Below are 18427 nucleotides of genomic sequence, written 5' to 3'. Positions count from 1 at the left end.
CTCATTGCTCTGATTGACTGAGAGTGCGCTGGCCTGAGACCCATCCTGTTATCTTGCTTGTCCTCCTCCTGGGTGACACACGCCACCTGGATATCTGACGTGGCGAAACAGTGACACCTAGTGGCGGATGTAGTACACACTCATAATCGTACTAGAGGCTCAGTCGATTGATTACACAGCACTGCATCTCTGCAAATAAAGGGGTCTTTAACATCCATCCATCCATTTTCTAATCGCTTTTTCTAATTCAGGGTCACATGAGAGCCACAGCCTCTCCTGGCCAAGCAAGGCAGGGTACACAAACACAGACACACACTCACACCAGGGCCCATGTTAACCCACCAGCCTGTCTTCGGACTGTGGGAGGAAACCTGAGCACCTGGAGGAAACCCAAGGGAACATGAGGAGAACATACAAACTCCACACAGACAGCACCTCAGGCCCGCAAATGAACCCAGGACACCAGCACTGCCAGGCAGCAATGCTGACCACTGTGTCACTGTGCTGCCTCCAGCTGTATACAGTGGCTCCAGAATCTGGGGGTTGAAATGTTATCGAACCCTCTGAGAAGCATGAATATGTGCCACTGTGCCACCCACGTCTTTCCAATAAAAAAGAAACATATGCACATTACTCCTCTGTCCTAACTCCCCTGCATGAGTTGTTCTGAAAGCTCTTTTGCAGCCAAGCCTGTGGGATAAATATGTTACTGTGCTGACATGCACACTAGGAGCTGGGAGTGCTCTGACAATCACTCTCTGTCTTCCTCCAGTGCCACCTACCCCTCCTCCTCCTCTCTCTCCTCCCAAGATGCCCCGGAGCCACCCCATTGTTTCTATCCGCTTCATGTTCACATCTGGGGTTTTCCAGTCTGTGGACTCTGGTCCCCTTCAAAGTGGGAGCTGAAAGGTTCAGGCTGGAAAAATGTGCATTTAGAACTGAGAACGGGGCACACTGCTTTACACAAAGAGTGGTGGGAGTGTGGAACAAGCTGCCCAACCTTGTGGTTGAAGCTGATACTCTGGCTTCTTTTAAGAAGAGGCTGGGTGAGATGCTGGGATCAATTAACTACCAACTACCAACTGGGAGAGATGGGCTGAATGGCCTTCTGTTGCTTGTAACCTTTATGAGGTTTTTTACATCACATCTCCTTCTATAACTGCTTATTCTGTTCATGGTCACTGTAGCCCAGAGCCTATCCCAGGAAGCACATGGCTTGAAACACCTTGGAGGGGATCCTGTTACTATAGGGGCTACAGTCCCAGTGCAGTAGAACAGTCCCGTTACAATAGGGGCTACAGTCCCAGTGCAGTAGAACAGTCCCGTTACAATAGGGGCTACAGTCCCAGTGCAGTAGAACAGTCCCGTTACAATAGGGGCCACAGTCCCAGTGCAGTAGAACAGTCCTGTTACAATAGGGGCCACAGTCATAGTGCAGTAGGACAGCAATAGCAATTTTCACAATGTGTACAGCAGATACAAGGTGAAGGTAGCGCTCCTGAGATCTTACAACAGATCCTACAAACAAAATGAAGAGATTCACTCCACCTCTGAGAAGGAGCCTACCAGACGCGCTCTTCTTTATTTGTCACTGCCTATTCATGACTCCGTGGTGGCTGATAGGTCGATTTTTTTGAACGACGACCGTTTGAGCCAATTAGATGAGTTATCTGCCTTCACTCGGCCAATGGGAATGCGAGGGAGCGGTTGTCTAGGTGATTGTAGATCTACCTCCTCGAGAGTGCTGCTTAGATCTGCCTGGACTACAGAGAGCAATGGACGGCCGTGGTTACGGTAAAGGAGATGTTTATCGTCTTTATTTTTTCATCTTTCTGATGCAGTAGAACGGCTTACACGAGGCACCTTCGTTTCTCCGTTGTGTAACACTTATAGTCTCGTTTTTCCTGTGCACGTTCGGATTGAGAACCCTGCTGGCTCAGAAGGCTCTTTAAAAACGTTTTGGTCGCTGTGGAAGTCCTGCACGTCGGGCTTGTTCATCTGCTTGGCTTGAATTATTTATGTATTGCCCCGGTTTTTAGTGTGCTATGTAGCATGATGGAGAGGGAGAGATTAAACGGGCCGGTATTGGTCGGGGCTGTCCCACCGCACTGTACAGTTTGCCGGTTTCATTTTCACTTTGCTGCTCAGAGGCGTGCGGTGAAAAGCAGGGTTTTACCCAGGGTTGTGGGGAATGGGGGGTAACTGTATTCTGGCACGGCGGTTAGGCTATATCGGCCAGCCCAGAGCTATACAAGTCCTCTACGATGTGCACAGTCATTTTGTGTAGGGGAAAGGCACGCCATTTTCTTTACCGGAGCTGTTAATGCCTGTAGGCTTTACTCCCACGTTACGGTTTGTTTGCAACGCGGGGGCGCCTCGTTTCTGCCTCTGCAGGTCCGGTTGGGGTTGGAAATGGGCTGCCGTCCTGTGCGATGCCGTTAAAATGGAGTCGGTGCGCCGCTGCGCACGGGGCGAGCCGAAGAAAATGGCCGCCGCGTTATAGTCGGTGTTTTGTACTTTTAAACGTGCGACTCGCAGCCGCTTTTCCTGCTACCTCCCCCATCCCCCTGGCTCTACTCCCGATACAATCCTGCACACTTGTGCGTGGAGAGCTGAAATACGGCGTGTAGCCGGTGGAGTACTGTGGTACCTTCATCGAAAGCCTTGTAGCATCAGCCAGCCAAGCGATTTCGGGGTTCCCTGTCTGTGGGTCCCAGAGGCTGTTGGAGACAAACGCAAAACCTGCTTCCCCCAAGCTGGTTTTACCGAGACTCATGTTCAAATGCAACTCGCCCACGGTTAAACACGCTGGACGGCGTAGGCTATTTAGAAATGCTGTCCCAAGCGACACACCCCCCACCCCCCAACTCTGGATTTTACAATTGTCCTTTTTTTTTTAGAACAATGCAGAGCAACGTACTCGCGAGCCGTACGCGTGTTGTGCAGGATACTCGGGCTGGAAGGCTAATGCAATGACTGGACGATGGCTTGAATCGCACGCTGCTGCTGTCGCGATTGCTCTAGGTTTGATGGAGCAGTGTTTTGAAAGGGCTGCTGTCGCCGCGTGACAGTGACAGGGCGGAAGTGAGGGACGGGGAGCGGGCCTGCCGGCGGAAATTAATTGGCGCAAAGTCATCAGCTCTGTTGTAGTCCTATTGTAGTGTGAACCCTTCTTCGTTCATAGTTCCCACCATCCCTAGAACTGTTGGGTTAAATAAATAAAAAAGGATGCGGGGAGAGGGAGTAAAAGGTGATTTCTTTACACATCTGTCTTTTCCATTTGCGCTAACAATCTGCTGAGAGGAAGAAAAGATACCCCCTTGTCAAACCAAGGAGAAAGGCGAAGAGTTTTCTACTGCCGTTTTTTTCCCCAGTTACAAGTCTTTCCTAAAGCATATCCCATCCTAGAGGACCCTTCACGCTCTGTTGAATGAATTCCAGTTACTACCCTCAGAACGCAGGTACAGGTTTCCCAATTCAAAAACGGGTTCAAGTTCTCATTCATACCTGTACACATATACAGGTGATGCTCTTCTGCATGTATATGTGTACTGGTTATAAAAGGTCTTCGTTTGCAAGCCGGGGAGCTGTGCTGGTTGTCATTTTGCTCAACATGTACTGCTTCACAAGGGAGCTTCCAAACAGGAGGAAGCCCGTCTGGTCCACTGGGCGGTTGATTGCTGAAGATGGTACCCCGGCTTCCTTAAAGAAATGGCTGGCTGACATCCTGGGACCAATGTGGCTGGGTAGCTTGTCCCAGACTCCCACTACCCTTTGTGTACAGTGTCCCTTGTGCTTGGTTTTAAATGCATGTCCATGCAGCTTATCCCCCCCGCATTCTCTGCTTCCTGATTTCCCTTTGAGGATTGTGAACGGCCATGACCCGGCAGGCCTCTCCAGAAGGAGCAAGGGAACGGGCCGGAGGGTGCGGTTTAGCAGAGCTTGAATGTTAACGGAGAGGCGGCCCAGCGCGTGCTGGCAGAGCAGCTTGACTCCTGGTGTGCACGTTCCCCCCTCCCCGTGGCTGCCTGACGACTCCCTGTCTTCTTGTTTCAGGTTATTCCAGCTGGAGTGGCGGCTCTTCCAGCCGGGGTAAGATCAGCACAGTCCTGTTTCTCCCTTTTTTTTTTTTTACACGGATGTGTGTGTTAGGGGTGTGGCAGACTTACACTGACCTCACCTTAAGCGTTTAAGTAATTTCAAGAGGAATGCTGATTGTCTGGGCGGAGACTCCGGACGGTTAGGAGTTAACCCCTAAATCCGAGCTAATCTGGACTCGGATGCAAGTGTTTCCTCGTTGCATTTAACAGCGGTTGGGGCTCATTGTTACGGATCAGATGTCCGTACCCGGTGCTGTACAAAACAGTCCAGAACTAGAAACCCAGACAGCAGTGAGATACCTTTCAGGTCTGTGGTCCCTCTGCCAGCAGACTGAAACGTTCTTCTGCAGTTTCAGGACCGGGTGGGTTGGGCCTGTCAGGTTTCCGGGCTCTGGAAATACCGATTTCCCAGCTGACTGTTCGGGTCGGTGGCGTGTTTGCATCTCCTCGGTCACTTCATTCTGTAGAAAGATATTTTGACCCTTTGTTTTACTTCCTGCTGTGTGGGGTGGGAAGGGCTCTCCCTCGACTCAGGTTCCGCAGCGCTGTAGCGAATCGCGGTGTGAACGCCATAGGTGGGGAGCGCGTTGTGTGCCCTCCGCGGGTGACCTGCGGGTTTCTTTCCCCTCCAGGCTCGGGCGGGTACGACTCGTATGGCTTCGGCTACGGGAAGGACTCGGACTCGGGGTTCGGGGGCTACGGGGGCCAGAAGCGGGGCCTGTCGGGGGTTGGCGGCCCCTCCTCGCTCTCCACCACCGGCACCAGCGCCGACGCCGTGATCGCCAAGATCAACCAGCGCCTGGACATGCTGACCCAGCTGGAGGGCGCGGGGGCCATGAAGGGCCATGGAGGGGGCCGGAGCGATAGGTAAACTGCGCGCGCGCGCACACACGCCACGCCCTGCGCTCTCGTGGAGCAGCAGGGGGGGGCGTCTCGAGAGCTGGTGTGTGTCGCGTGAGCTTCCCTTGGTGTTCCCCTCTCTCTCGAGCCCAGGGGCATCCCTCTTTCCAGGGAGCAGAGGGGGTCTGTTCCATCGTCCCCTTTCCTCCCCGGACACGCACTTCTGTGCCCCTGAGCACTGAGTGCTGCCAGCCTGTCTCTGGAGGGCCGTCCAGATATTCCAGTGCTGTCCACAGCGCGGCCTGCGGTCACCGTGCTTCTGACAGCGCTCGTGTGTCCTGGAGGCAGACGCTGGATTTAGCTCGCTAATTCTAAAAAAGAAGAGCCCCCACCTTGATTTTCCTCTTCCCATGGTTATTGTGGCCTGCGGCTTTGGCACTAAACTCATTTGACCTTGAGGGAACCCTCTGGAGGCTGAAAGGTTGCTTGGAATACAGGACTGTGGGACTGTGTTGCTCCTCCAGGGGCGTTCGCTGCTGTGGGTGTGCTCAGTCTCTTTACTCCCCTGTCCTCGGCTGGTTCAGTTGAAGAAAAGTCTGTTGGCCGATGAAGAATCCATATTGGGGTAAGGGGGAAGAAAGTGGTAGGCATTTTGAAGTTGCGTGACAACACTGCAGGAACCACCTTTCAAAATGGCACAAAGTCTTTGTAGAGATGAGTTTCCCGTTGGTTTGGTTATGTGGGGCAAGTGTTTTTATACTGGCAGGTGCAGTGCTAGTGCTAAGCAGAATCCTAGTCCTTCTAAACATAAGCAGGAGCTTTGAGCAGCTCGTGAAAGTCAATGGCCTTCAGAAATGTTCAGCAAATGAGTGGATTAAAAATCATATTGGATCCTGGTTCCCTATATTCCCAGTTTTCTCTACTTTAACACAAAAGCGTAGAACGGTTTCACCATCTGATCAACCCAAGTCTTTCCTGTCTTTGATTCCACTTGAGCTCTGACCTTTGATGGGTGAACGTCTCCCTTCGTGGCTCAGTTAGCTTCCCAGAAGGCAGCGGTGCCCCTCAGTGTAGCTCAATGGGAGTTCTGTGAAGTGGAGTTGGAAGGTGTTGGTTGTGGCCTGGTGGGGGGGGAGTAGGGATGCTGACACAGATGGATATTTGCATTGATTTGGCATTGGGGCCGCTGCATCTTTTGGAAGAGAGCCTCTGAGTGCGTCCAGTTTTGTAAGTGGTCAAGTGGAAGTGTGACGTGACGATGTGTTATAAAGGCCGCTGTTTGTCTCCGCGATGGTGCATTCTGGGCGTTGACTGGCCTGGGGGGTCCAGGGTACAGGGGTTCGACTGTTGGCGGACAGGTTGGACAAGGACAGCACATGGAGTCTTGTCAAGGGTCGGGTACAGGGTTACATATGACTGATCAGGTTAATGTATCAACGCAACCAGTATTGTCTGGACATTGCTTGTTGATCCACTTAATGATCACAAACCCATTTTTTTCTTCCCAAGAAATCCTGTGTTCATTTTTGAATTGGTGACGTGATTTTTTTGTCCTGCCCCTTGCTGCTGCAGTCCCCGCGCCTGGGGCAGTGCTGCTGGAGGCCTCTACGGTGTGCCGAGTCTGAGCAATTCTGTCTCTCCATCCCATCCTTGTTTTCACTGTTTTTTTGCACTTGAACTAATACCTTTTTGTTATTTTGAGGCTCTCTCAACAGGTTGCCTTTGTTCCTTGTTTTTTTTTTTAAAAAAAGATTGATAAGATCTGTCATTGTTCCAGAGACTAGCCCCTCTTCCCCACTTTTGTTCTGCCAGCAGGGTGGGCGTGCCGCTACGGAAACAGTCTAGCCCGAAGAGTCACATGGAAGACCCTGAGTCTTGGCTTTGGCTCAGCCTGATAACGCACCTCCGGTTGATAAAACCAAAGAGCAGTGCAGTGTGACGCGCTGTGGGCTGGGGCCTCATGTTGCTCTGTGGAGGCATCTCTCCTGTGCTCCTGTATGGGGGGGGGACAGGTGGAAAAAGTCTGTTGCACACCCTCTCCCCTTCCCCCGTTTCGGAAACGAGGTAGCACGTGCGCTCCTGAGGCTGCCCATCAGGCCGTCCTCGTTGTGCTTTGGGATAAACCAATCTCTCTGGAGACACTGTGGGTCTCGTTCACCCCCCCCCCCCCCCCATTTTTTCTTAAACCCTTTGCCTATGGAGTATCGGAAAAGGCTTTCAGATCTGATCTGATTTGCTGGCACCTGGAAAACGAACGAGAAAATGTCACTACCTAGAGGGGGCAGGAGGGGGAGAGAGCCAGGAAACCTGTGTGCACGACAAAAATAATGTATTTCCCTGCATTCAGTCTATTTTTTTTTTTTGTGTGTTTCCAAGTCGGCATGCTCTCCTCACCTTCCTTGCTCTGCACCTCCTTTGCAGGTTTGACCAATACGAGTCCTTCGACTCTCGGGCCACCTCACTAAACGACCGGGATCTCTACAGATCCGGCTATGGTTACAGTGAAGGAGGGCCGGATCACATGCCGCCACGGGGCGGCGCTGCCTACGGCGGACCAGGGGGCTATGACGGCTCCGGCTATGGATCCGGAAAGTCTCTCAACCCAAGACAGCCGCGGGACACCTACGGCCAGGGCTGGGCCGCGCGGCGCTCCCCCAGAGGCCCCGGGGGCGGCCGAGGTTTTGGGCGGTGGAGCGAGCCCCCAATGGGCGGCAGGGGGGGCCCCTCTCCAGGCGGCAAGCTCCCGTCGCTCCTCTCTCACCACATGTACCCTGAAATGGGCATGTACCAGCCCCCGGGCGCGCCGGATTACCCCGGGAGGCGCTATGGCGGCGGAGCGGGGATGTGGGCCGGCCGACAGCGCGTGCGCAAGAGAACGCCCAGCCGAGTAAGTACCCGCAGAGTGGTCGACCACACCGGCAGCAGCCGGGGCAAAAAAAAAAAATCTGAAATCCATCCCTCCCCACCTCTCTCCCATTGCCCGTGCCATTCACGCGCCCCGCCCGCATCTACACAGCCGATCCAGATGCCGCCACCCCCCCCCTGTCCGTCCCCATCCCCGCAGCCTGTCCGTATCTGTCCGCCGCCTGTTCGCAAGCGCCGCCCTCTGTTCCGCCTGCGCAGGCGCAGCAGCCGGACACGCCCCCCAGTCCCCGGGTTAGAGGGGCGCCGATCTCCCCAGTCTCTGGGGCGGCAGGCAGGCAGGGGGCCTCGGGTCCTGGAGCTCTCCTGCTGGCTCTGCTGGCACCACACCATGGGTGATCCTGCTCTGACTCCCTTCAGATCTCCTTAGTTACCGATTCTCAGCGGGAAGTTTTCTTTTTTTTTACGTTGTGAGCAACATGGGATGGGGGAGTATGCCAAAGGGGACGATATTTCTTGCAGGTGGGGAAAGAGATTGCTTCTTAGTCGAAAGGCTTCGGCCATGCCTTAAAAAGGATCGAGGCACGCTTCGACTGAACCTCCCAGCTAGGCGGTGGTTGTGGTTCTGACTCACTGCGAGGAAGTGTTGTTGCAAATCGAGGCTTGGAATCATGGGATGTGAAGTGCCGTCTCATTTCCTCGGCGCCCCCAGGGCAGTCGTGTGGGCAGGGAGTGCAGTTTCTCCCCTGGTCCTGTTCTTGACAACTCCTTCTGCAGGGGAGTGGTTGGGTTAGGTGAGGGGGCCTGGTGTGTGTGTGGAGGGGCAGGTGTTTTCTAGGGGATTGGGATATAGCGGATTGCAGTATGACAACCAGGCTGAGCCTGTGGCAGGGTGCAGTCAGACTGTTTTTTGTGATTGTGTGGGGTGGGGGGTGAGGAAACTGGATCTGAACAATCCAGCAACTGTGAAACCTGGCCAGATTGCACGGCATCCTGAGGCTTTGTCTTCCTGTCATCCTGGGCAATCTAGAGTCTTGCTCCTCTTTCCTAAAAAAAAAATGCAAACTGGGGCTGGGCAGGCAATCCATTGCGTTTTGCAAATCCCCCCGTTGTTTGATCTGATGTCTGGGCACAGTGGTGCTGGAGCAGAAGGGCCAGGGCACTAGTGTGCATAGTGTGCACACCTGTCCTTGCAGAGGAATACTTGCTCATGGGTCCCAGCGACTCAAGGGCCACAGCCGGATCACCACGCTGCCCTCCCCACCGCCCACCAGTGTCCATGGCAAAGCAGGGCTGTGCGCCCGAGCCCTCCAGGAAGTACCACTGGCCACAGTACGAGCAGGAGCAGGGAACTATCGGCCAAGCTGAACTCTGGAGACCTCCGTAGCCAGTATCACTCTGTTGCAGAGCACTTCACCTTGATCTTGGATGGCACCGAAGTGTGTGGGGTCTACTGTTGAATTAATCGTACTTCTCATGTGCTGGTATTGAAGACAGGACTTGCTGAAGAGCATTTGCTCAGTTTGATTTAGTGGCTTTTTTAAAATCTGAGTCCCTGGGTCTGATGAACAACCTTGATATTGTCTGCCGTAGAAGGAAATGAGAAATTTTGAACAAGAACCAGAATGATTTTGTTTTTCTCATGTTCTTTCGGGATGTTGAGATCGTGCAACTTTGTGAAGAAGGGTGGAGTGCTTTGGTTGTTGGCTTATTTGCCTTGGCTTTGATGCATGACACAAAAGGCTGAGTTCTGTAAGTACGGCCAGCAGTCTGTGAGAGTGCTAGGGTGTTCCTCGGCTCAAAAATCAAAATCTTAGTATACTTCTTTTGCATGCTACTTTATAATATTTCTTAATTCATCTTTCTTTATTACCCGACATTTGGCTTCAGCTGAAGAGTCTCGAAACGTTACCAGCAGCAGGTTAATGGTGCCTGGTTTTCGAACCTGTGCCTGAAGCCGAGGAACTCTTCAGAAATCTTCCTCCTAGGGACAGCTTTGAGGAATGGCCTCCTGTGTCACGCAGAAGGATCAGAAGCTGTCTGTGGGGGTTATAGTAGAGTCCGCTTTGTTTTCCTGAGCTGAGCTGTGCCGGCCGGGAGCCGGTTACGAGGTGGAGCTCTCGGGTGCTTCTGCTTGGGATGCTTTCCTGTCCCATTCGGAGGAGGAGTGTCAGAGAGACTGCGAGGCAGAGAGAAAGTTTGCCTGCAGTGCAGTGACTGTACAAGTCATATGGCGGTCAGAGGTTTAAGTGCCTACCTGCGTGTGGGTGGGAAGGGAGCAGTGAGCTCTGGGGAGGGGGGCTCACCCTACCTTGACTCTCTCAGCAGGTGAAGGTGCCAAAGGACGGGAAGAAAAAACGGAAGCAGTCCCTGACCGCTGCCGACGAGCCGGAGAGCAAGATCGGGAAGACGGAGCAGGCTGGATCGGAGTCCGCCAACGGTAACTCCCTCCTGGCATTTGCTTGGCGATCCAGGGCTGGGATTGCTGTGCCTGCATGCTTATTGCATATTTTGCATCCTGGAAAGTAAGAGGGAAAACTGCAGAATCGCGTGTTTGTTCAGGGTTTGAGGTTTGGAGTCTCTTAACCGTGGTAGGGCACCTAACCCCGAGATGGGTGGCTATAAAGGTCTCGGGTTCTGATGAGGCGCCAGAGAAGTGTTGCGTCCTTGATGGTGATGACCTGAGCCCGGGTCCGATCCCGAGTGACCCCAGTGTGTGTATGTGTGTTCTGCAGAGGCCGAGGAGCCCAGCGCAGAAGCAGAAGACGGGAAGGCTACAACGGTGAGTGGCCTTTCCCTGGCCCTCCTGTGCCGTGTGGCCCTGCTCCCAGGTGGTCAGGAGCTTCCTGGGAGAGACAGTGATGCTCACATTGGAGCACTTGGTAACCCAGGATGACCTGATAGCCAGTCCAAGCAGACTGACAGCTCCTCTGCTACAGCTGTCGTCCATCCAGCTTGGATTGATGCAGTGGGATTAGGTGATCAGAATAACCAGTGAGCTGAATGCAGCCGTTGTATCCGGCTGCTGTCCCCATTTCGGGCTGGCTTGTGTAAGGCTTCTGCAGTGGTGGCCTGCGTGCGTCGTTCTGTGTTGATTTTTCTGCGTATCTGGAATCTTGAATGGTCTTTTTCTTCCATTTGCAGGAGGTTGAAGATTCTATAGAGGGAGAGGATGGTAAGAATTTATTGCATTTGTCAGATATGTTCCATAGATGGCACAGTGGTCAGCATTGCTGCCTGGCAGCGCTGGGTCTCTGGGTTCAGTTCCTGGGGTGCTGTCTGCGTGGAGATGTATGTTCTCCCCATGTTCATGTGGGTTTCCTCCCACAGTCCAAAGTCATGCTGGCAGGTTAGTTGGAATCTGGGAAAAGTGGCCCCGGTGTGAGTGGGACTGTCAGTAGCTGTGTTTGTGCCCTGTGATGGACTTGAGTCCCCTCCAGGGTGTACTCTGCCTTGCACCTGTTGCTTGCTGGGATAGGCTCCAGCTCCCCTGTACTGGGTAAAGCAGTTAGATGGGTGGATGCTCCTTAGTTCATCTGTCTGTGCTGTGAAACTCATTGCTCTCACCGGCTCCCTTTCCCAGCACTCACCATGCAGGAGGAGATCAGCCAGGTGAAGAAGAGGCTGCAAGGGAAGCCTCAGGGGGCAGAGAAGCCCAAGCAGAAGAAGAGAAGCAGCCGGTTCCTGGAGAGGTGAGGGGGAAGTGGGGGGGGGGCCAGGGCATTCATAAGCATTTGCGAATAAGGTGTGTGTGGGGTGGGTATTCGGCCTCTGTTGCTTGTTTAAGAGCTTAAAAGTGAATCAAAGATTTCACCTAGCTGTTTCTGAAAGGTGCTCAGGGTGGGGGACTCGGCCACCTGGCTGGCAAGCCTGTTGCAGACACCCACCTGAGTAAAGGTGTCTGCACCTGTTGCCGATACTTCTTCTGAGTAAAGAAGTGTTCCCTAATCTATGTCCTGAATGATTTTCCCTTACATTACTATATTTAACCCTGATACACTACTGAATGTGAACCAGTCCCATGGGAGGAACCTCTCTGTACCCCACCTGGTTCAAACCTCCTTTCTTCTTGCCTGAAGACGTATAGTTTCCTTCTTGACCTGTCTGTATACTGCAGTACCCTGAGACTAGGAATCATTCTCGTTGCTCTTTGTCACGCTGGAACATCGCTTCTGCAGTACAGTAACCCAGCTGAACACAAGGGGCCCTTTCGGTTGGGTAGTTGCTCATCCTGCCGAGGACCTCGTCCGGAAAGAAGCCTGGAGACCTGCTTCTCCGAGACATCGGTTCTCCGGCCCCACAGCCCCATGTGCCCGTTTCTGTGCTCTCGAGGCCCCTTCTGGACACTCGCTGTTCTCGCACAGGGTCTTGGCGCTTTTAGACAAAACAATGCCGTCGGCGTTATAAAGACGCATGTCTCGTGAGCAACGCCTTGCTGGTACCCATTCGGTCTGTTTTGCCAAAACCCTGCCTGCCTTCCCAGGGTGATGTTCGCCTGCTCGGTCTGCAAATTCCGCTCCTTCTACAACGACGAGATGACGGCACACTTGGAGAGCAGGTTTCACAAGGAGCACTTCAAATTCCTGGCCAGCAAGCTGTCCAAACCCACCACCGACTTCCTGCAGGTATGGCCCCCATGTCCACGCATTTACATTTCCTTCGGCTCGTCCCAGTTATTCCTCAGTCGACAAATTGGCCTGAAACCAATGGTTTGGCACTGTTAGGTTTTAAAGAGAATGCTGCTGCTTTAGGGGGGAAAAATACATTTTCCTTTCTCGGATATTAATATCTTTCTGAGGACGTTTTTTTTTTAATGTAGTTCTCGTGACTATCATTGTCTAGAGTGATGTTTTGTATCCAGTGTCTCCAAGTAGCTGTACATGCCTGGTGGTGTTGGTAAATCACGAAGGGTCGCCCATATCTGCCAGAGTGCAGCCTTCCCATGGCGAGTCTTAAAAGCAGCCGCAAACGAGAGGCAGCCATGTGGCCCACCCAGCATGTTTGGTTAATTAGTAGCTAATTGATTCCAGGATCTTATCCTCATCCGGAAATACCTTTCTTGCCTTGGGTAGTTCGCTTCGACAACATGGGTGGAAAGCTTGTTCCATACTCCCACCACCCATTGCGTAAAGAGCCTCCTGATCTTGGTTTTAAATGCCCATCCATGTAGTTTTCCCCACTCGTTTAACTGTTGGCTTTGAAGTAATCTGCTGGGTTAGTGCTGTCGGAGCCAATGTGGGTTTTGAGTACTTATGAATACTGCAAGTACTGAGTCACGTACTCGATGATCTGTTTCCCCACATTGAGCAATTAAGAGCTCCCAGGTCTTGGACTCTTCTTCCAAGTGCCTAAGTCAGGAAGAGTTTTGTTGTTTTGTATAAAGGTGAGCACTGTAACTATGGGGCAGTGTTATGGGTGTTAATTGAGCTACAATGGGCTACAATAATGCTTTGTCAGATTTCTCAGTTTTGCCTCCGAGCAGCAGAGGGTGCCGTGTTCATTGGCGGTATGACAATGGTAATGTTATGGAAGCCCCAGAAAACATTCCTGTGGCAATGGGATTTTCCCCACGGAGAGCCCATTTTGTGAACTGTCTAGGAATGCTCCATGAGCAGCTTGACCCAGTTGTCGTCTGAAAACTCTGGGGGATAGAGACCTGGCTCAGACGTTTTTCTTCAACCCTCTCAGGAGTACTTGTTGAACAAATACAAGAAGACGGAGGTGAGGAGGAACCACATGGAAAACATCAGCGCGGCCATCTGTCAGGTGTACAAGGAGCAGGACCTGACCCGCGGTAAGGAACCCAGCTGGACTGAAAACCATTCACAAACTGGGCCTCCGAAACCTGGCCTGCGGAGCCCAGGCTACTTAACTACTCAAATAACACTGTTGTGTATGGAAGTCTAATGTAGTAAAGGAATAATCTGCAACAGGTAGGTGTTTAAACAAAGGTTGCAGTTCTTACTCGTTACCTCACAGCTCGGTGCCTGTCCGTGAACGGGTCTGCAGCTGGTTTATTGACCTCGGAGACGGGGAGCCAGGTTGTAGCGACTGAATCTGATCCCGCATTGTGCTTGTTTTCACGGCGGGCGCCTTACTGCAGCAGGTCAGACCCCTCCGCCCCCCGGGGGGCGCTCTGCTGCAGGTGCCTGACCGGCCGTGTGTCTCGCCTGCAGACATCGGGATGGAGCACTTCGTGAGGAAGGTGGAGGCGGCCCACTGCGCGGCCTGCGACATCTTCATCCCCATGCAGCACAACCTCATCCAGAAGCACCTCAAGTCTCCAGACCACAACTTCAACCGCAGGGTGAGGGGAGGGCAGGGCAAGAGAGGAGTGACGGGGGTAGGGTGTGGGGAGAGGGGTACAGACAGGAGAGATGGGTGTGGGGAGAGAGGGGGTACAGACAGGAGAGATGGGTGTGGGGAGAGAGGGGGTACAGACAGGAGAGATGGGTGTGGGGAGAGAGGGGGTACAGACAGGAGAGATGGGTGTGGGGAGAGAGGGGGTACAGACAGGAGAGATGGGTGTGGGGAGAGAGGGGGTACAGACAGGAGAGATGGGTGTGGGGAGAGAGGGGATTACAGACAGGAGAGATGGGTGTGGGAGAGGGGGGGTACAGAGCAGGGAGTCCAAGCTGCTCTGACCTGTGCTGTTCCTAGGGCATGATGGAGCAGTCCAAGAGGTCCAGCCTGTCTGTGGCTCGCAGCATTCTCAACCACAAGGTCATCGGCAAGAAGCTGGAGAGCTACCTTAAGGTGAGGGAGGACCGCAGCTCCTGATTCGGGTCTCCTCTGTCACGGCTTGGCTAACGAGCTCGTACTGAACCCCTCTGTCCTCTTTTTTTCGGCAATTAGGGAGAGAACCCGTTCACCAACAACCCCGATGAACAGGACCCGGACGAGTCCATGCCCATGGACGTTACCGAGGGGGAGGTGCTGAACGAGAGCCAGGGAGATGGGGCACCGGAGGGCGAGGGCGAGGGCGAGGCCGAGGCGGAGGGGGTCCTGAGCTCCCAGGCTGGAGAGGAGGAGGAGGAGGAGGTTAAAGAGGAAGAGGAAGAGGGGGAGGGTCTGGAAATGGAGGATGAAGGGGATATGGAGGGGGTGCCTGGAGAGGAGGTGTTAGAGCTGGGAGAAGAGGAGGGGAATGAGGAAGAGGTGGAGGGCAATGAGGTGGAGGAGGAGGAAGGAGATGGGCCGACCAGTTCCTGCAAAGCCGAGCCCCAGGAGGCCTTGTAGGTCAGCCCCTAAATTAATTATCAGTTAATAAACACTCGTGGCTTTGTCAATTTTTTCATTTCCCTTTCATGTAAAGCAGGAGAACCCAGTTCTTCCCTCAGAAACTTGCAGGGCGTTTGCACTCTTGCTAAGAATTCACTTTTTAATTTAGACCCCTTCTCCCACCCCCCACCCCCCCCTGATTTTTATTTCCGCCTAATTTTGGGATTGCCAGTTTTTTCTGTATCTGGGTTCATGGCCAAAAACTGCACAAAGGAGTTCGGTACTGATCGGAGGTGATGTGAGTCTCTCACCGGCGACACTGCATGCCTACGAGTCCCCCGACGGCATCGTGATCCCTGGCCAACTCCTCACTTCACCCTTGATGGCTTGAACCCATACCACTCAATCTTGTCTTTATGGGTCAAGTGAGCTGGGAGACCCCCCCTCTCTGGGACAGGAGTAGTGTGGAATTGAATATTTGTAAATCCTGCTTGTCTGGGGCTGCCCCAGAACTGGAAACGCCCGTCTTAACTCCTCTCCCCAAGCCCTGGGGTCCCTCGTCTTTCTGTAAATACCCTGGCTCGTTGAGTCTGGGCTGTCTGAGCTTCTGCTGTTGCTGTTGAATGCCACTAACCTGACTTTGAAGAGCACCCGACCGGAACTGTGGCAGCCCGAACACTTCTCCTGCAGCAGAAGTCTTCCCTGCTGGAGTGAGTCCTCGCAGCTGACCCTCACAAATCCCTATGGATCAGCTGGACGGAACATCTTGTTTGGACTATTGAACACTCTCACTTCCCTAGAGGCGACTGGTCTTGGGAGTTGATGCTATCTGTTTCTGTTTTGTTTTGTTTTTTAATTCTTTGGCCGTTAATAATGAAGCCCCTCTTGAGCTGTGATGTGATCAAGGACTGTTTCTACGACTCCCCCCCCCTTTATCCTCCTGGATTCAATCCTAAAGAGCCACATTGTCAAGTGTCCTCCTGCTATTCCCTTTTAAAATGACATTCCTGGACTTTGCAGCTTCTTTGCCCAGTTTTCCCAGCAAGCGATGCAAGAAGGATCGGGATTGTGTGCAACGTGATTGTGTACAACACGTCTTCCTCTTCGGTCAGGCTCCCCAAGTGCTGCTGGTCTAGTTTAACCCCTTCAGACGCCATCTGCCGCGGTGCACTTCAGCTTCCACTCCAGTCTGCTGTGGGAGCAGTGCAGGGACAAACTGCATGCAGCAGGGGGTGCTTGACTTGGACCATGTCTGCAGTGGGCCAACTGACTGGGTGGTGTGCATCCTGTGGGGGTCAGAGTTCATTTGATGAGGGCTGATGCTGAAATGCTGGTGTAGGTGGGGGCTCCTGGGAGAGAGTGTAGGGTGGGGGGGTTAAGTTTTCAGAAATGGCTGTTTTTGTTGTTTTTTTTTATGAACTGTTGTGAATAAATGTGTCCAAGAAGTGAAAACGGTGTGCTCATTTGTTAACTCTTGACGCACGTGGAACACCATGTTTGCGGCCCCGTTCCGCTGCCTGTTCGTGTTGGATTAGTTGACGTTGCAGCTTCTGACGAGAGCCGAGCAGAGGAGGGGCCCAGTAAGCTGGACGGCTTGTGGGCTCCCAGAGCTCAGCACCGCTCCTGGGGGAGAGCTTACCCTGTGCTTAACGGAGCCTGCAGTGTCGCTCTGGCTGGTGACTTCTCTCCCCGTTCGCTAAACCTGGTCGCCACTTTCGGCTGAATGCTGCTTGGGAGGGGGGGGAACCCAAATCTTCCTCTGTTCCCGGAAAGCTCTTATGTGGTCTTGATACTGGCTCCGTAGCCCCGGGCTCAAGCTCGTCCAATTCACTGTCCCGCTCATGTTTCCAAGACGACCGCGAAGTCAGCAGGGCCGTTGCTCTCAAGGCTTGGGAAGGGTTTATTTCAGTGCCCATGTACACCAGCTGTGTGGGGGATACTTAACTGGATAAAGAATCACCATACCATTGAGTAGATATAGAGCTGAAGAAGGTGGGGGGAGGAGAAAAGGCAAACACTACAGAGAGTACAGCCCTACGGGGCGATGAGAGATGCGAGTTATTGCTAGGATTTGGGATGCGAGGCTGTAGGAATTAAAAGTAAAATCTGAAGGGATGCGATGGGTGATGGGGAGCCAGCGAGGGGGAGGTGTCAGAATCGGGGTGATATGCTGACAAAGCCCTGAATGCGTTAGAAGCTGAGCAGCCGAGATGCGGACGTTTGGGACTTGTGCTGTATGGCCCAGGTCCACAACTCCCATCCTCGGAGGCCAGGATCCAGGTTTTCCCAGGTCTCCCCAGGCCAGCACCTAAGGGGGCCAGCTGGTCCAGGGTAATGGCAGCGGGGCAGAAGAGCAGAGGCCTCCTGGGACTGGAGCTGGTGTCGGAGGCTCGGGGCGCCAGGCCTTCCTGTGTTGGCATCTCTGGTGGAGCCGGGGGAGTTAGTCCTGGTCCTGAGCGACTCACCCCTGGGGGCCCATGGCCACAGCGGCGTGACTCATCCTTGTGGGACGTCCCGTCCGGTCTGGGCCTCACTGTGCTGGTCCTGCCAGATCTGCAGGGCTCGGCTTCGCTGCCGGCAGACCAGTGAGATTTTGTTGCTGGGGTGTCTTACTGGATTTGCCTGTAGCGATACAGGACTGGGGCAGAAGCTTGCAGGGCTTTGCTGATGGCCAGAGGAAGGAGTATTCGGGACTGAACAGAGGAGGCGCTTGCAAGACTTGGGGGTCTGCAGTAAACTACCGTCAGGGGCAGGAGGATCGGAAAACTGCCGGCAAGCCAGAGAGGCCTGGAAGGACGAAGGCTGTTGGTAACCCTCGAGACGGACACCATGCTCTTAAATACATTTTCTCATTTTTTTTGCAGACGAGGGTCTGACATGCCTGCTCTTCGCGGCTCTGACCACAAGAGGTCGCCGCGATACCACTTTGAAAGTTGTCGGCAGACGGTACAGATATGGACCGTGGCCAGAACCTGTACCTTACAATTCAAATCATCTTTGTCATTATACTTACACAGGTGCATAGTATAGTGAAAAGTGTTTCTCATTAGTCACTCAGGTGCAGTATATAAACAGAACAGAAGATAAGACAATAGACAGTAACACAATAACAATAACAGTGTAATCAAAACTGTGCAAATACGCAAACAGGACAAAAACAATGCAAAAGTAATTCGGGGAACAGTGCAAAGAGTACAGTGATTAATAAATATTACAACTAATACAGTATTAACTACAATTTCGGCTTCCATTCAGTAGTCGTGTATGTAGTGGTGTTGGAGAACAGTCATTGTGGGTACAGGAAGAAGTGAGGAGAGATCATAGTATGATGGGAGGGAGTGGGGGCGTCACCAGCTTGACGGCTCTGGGGAAGAAGCTCTTTTGGAGTCCAGTTGTGTGTGACT

At 53.1% G+C, this 18427-nt stretch overlaps 1 protein-coding gene across 2 annotated transcripts; it reads left to right on the top strand.

Annotated features, from left to right (window-relative positions):
* The first annotated feature begins 1723 nt into the window (after positions 1 to 1723).
* akap8l (A kinase (PRKA) anchor protein 8-like) lies at positions 1724 to 16475 on the top strand. Of its 2 annotated transcripts, none has more exons than XM_069195734.1 (13): positions 1724 to 1794; positions 4057 to 4092; positions 4733 to 4967; positions 7362 to 7827; positions 10128 to 10242; positions 10538 to 10584; positions 10947 to 10977; positions 11386 to 11494; positions 12286 to 12427; positions 13491 to 13596; positions 13979 to 14109; positions 14463 to 14558; positions 14658 to 16475. In XM_069195734.1, the coding sequence occupies exons 1-13, from the start codon at positions 1776 to 1778 to the stop codon at positions 15039 to 15041; spliced, it is 1917 nt and encodes a 638-aa protein (XP_069051835.1). In that variant the 5' UTR covers positions 1724 to 1775; the 3' UTR covers positions 15042 to 16475. The 2 variants fall into 2 exon arrangements, with proteins under 2 accessions (XP_069051835.1, XP_069051834.1); XM_069195733.1 differs by lacking the exon at positions 1724 to 1794 and adding an exon at positions 1845 to 3461.
* The last annotated feature ends 1952 nt before the right edge of the window (positions 16476 to 18427 follow it).

This window comes from Lepisosteus oculatus, chromosome 11 (genome assembly GCF_040954835.1).
Source record: "Lepisosteus oculatus isolate fLepOcu1 chromosome 11, fLepOcu1.hap2, whole genome shotgun sequence".
In the NCBI taxonomy this organism is placed as follows: domain Eukaryota; kingdom Metazoa; phylum Chordata; class Actinopteri; order Semionotiformes; family Lepisosteidae; genus Lepisosteus; species Lepisosteus oculatus.
The sequence above is the reverse complement of the archived record's forward strand: the minus strand, read 5'-3'. Positions and strand labels throughout refer to the sequence as shown.

What these genes read in the sequence shown, in the direction of transcription:
- akap8l (XM_069195733.1), top strand. Translation starts at nt 3,431, where the DNA reads ATGAATTCCAGTTACTACCCTCAGAACGCAG. An exon ending in TGGATCGGAGTCCGCCAACG is followed by an intron (nt 10,243 to 10,537) that starts GTAACTCCCTCC and finishes TGTGTTCTGCAG; the next exon opens with AGGCCGAGGAGCCCAGCGCA. An exon ending in TTCTATAGAGGGAGAGGATG is followed by an intron (nt 10,978 to 11,385) that starts GTAAGAATTTAT and finishes TCCCTTTCCCAG; the next exon opens with CACTCACCATGCAGGAGGAG.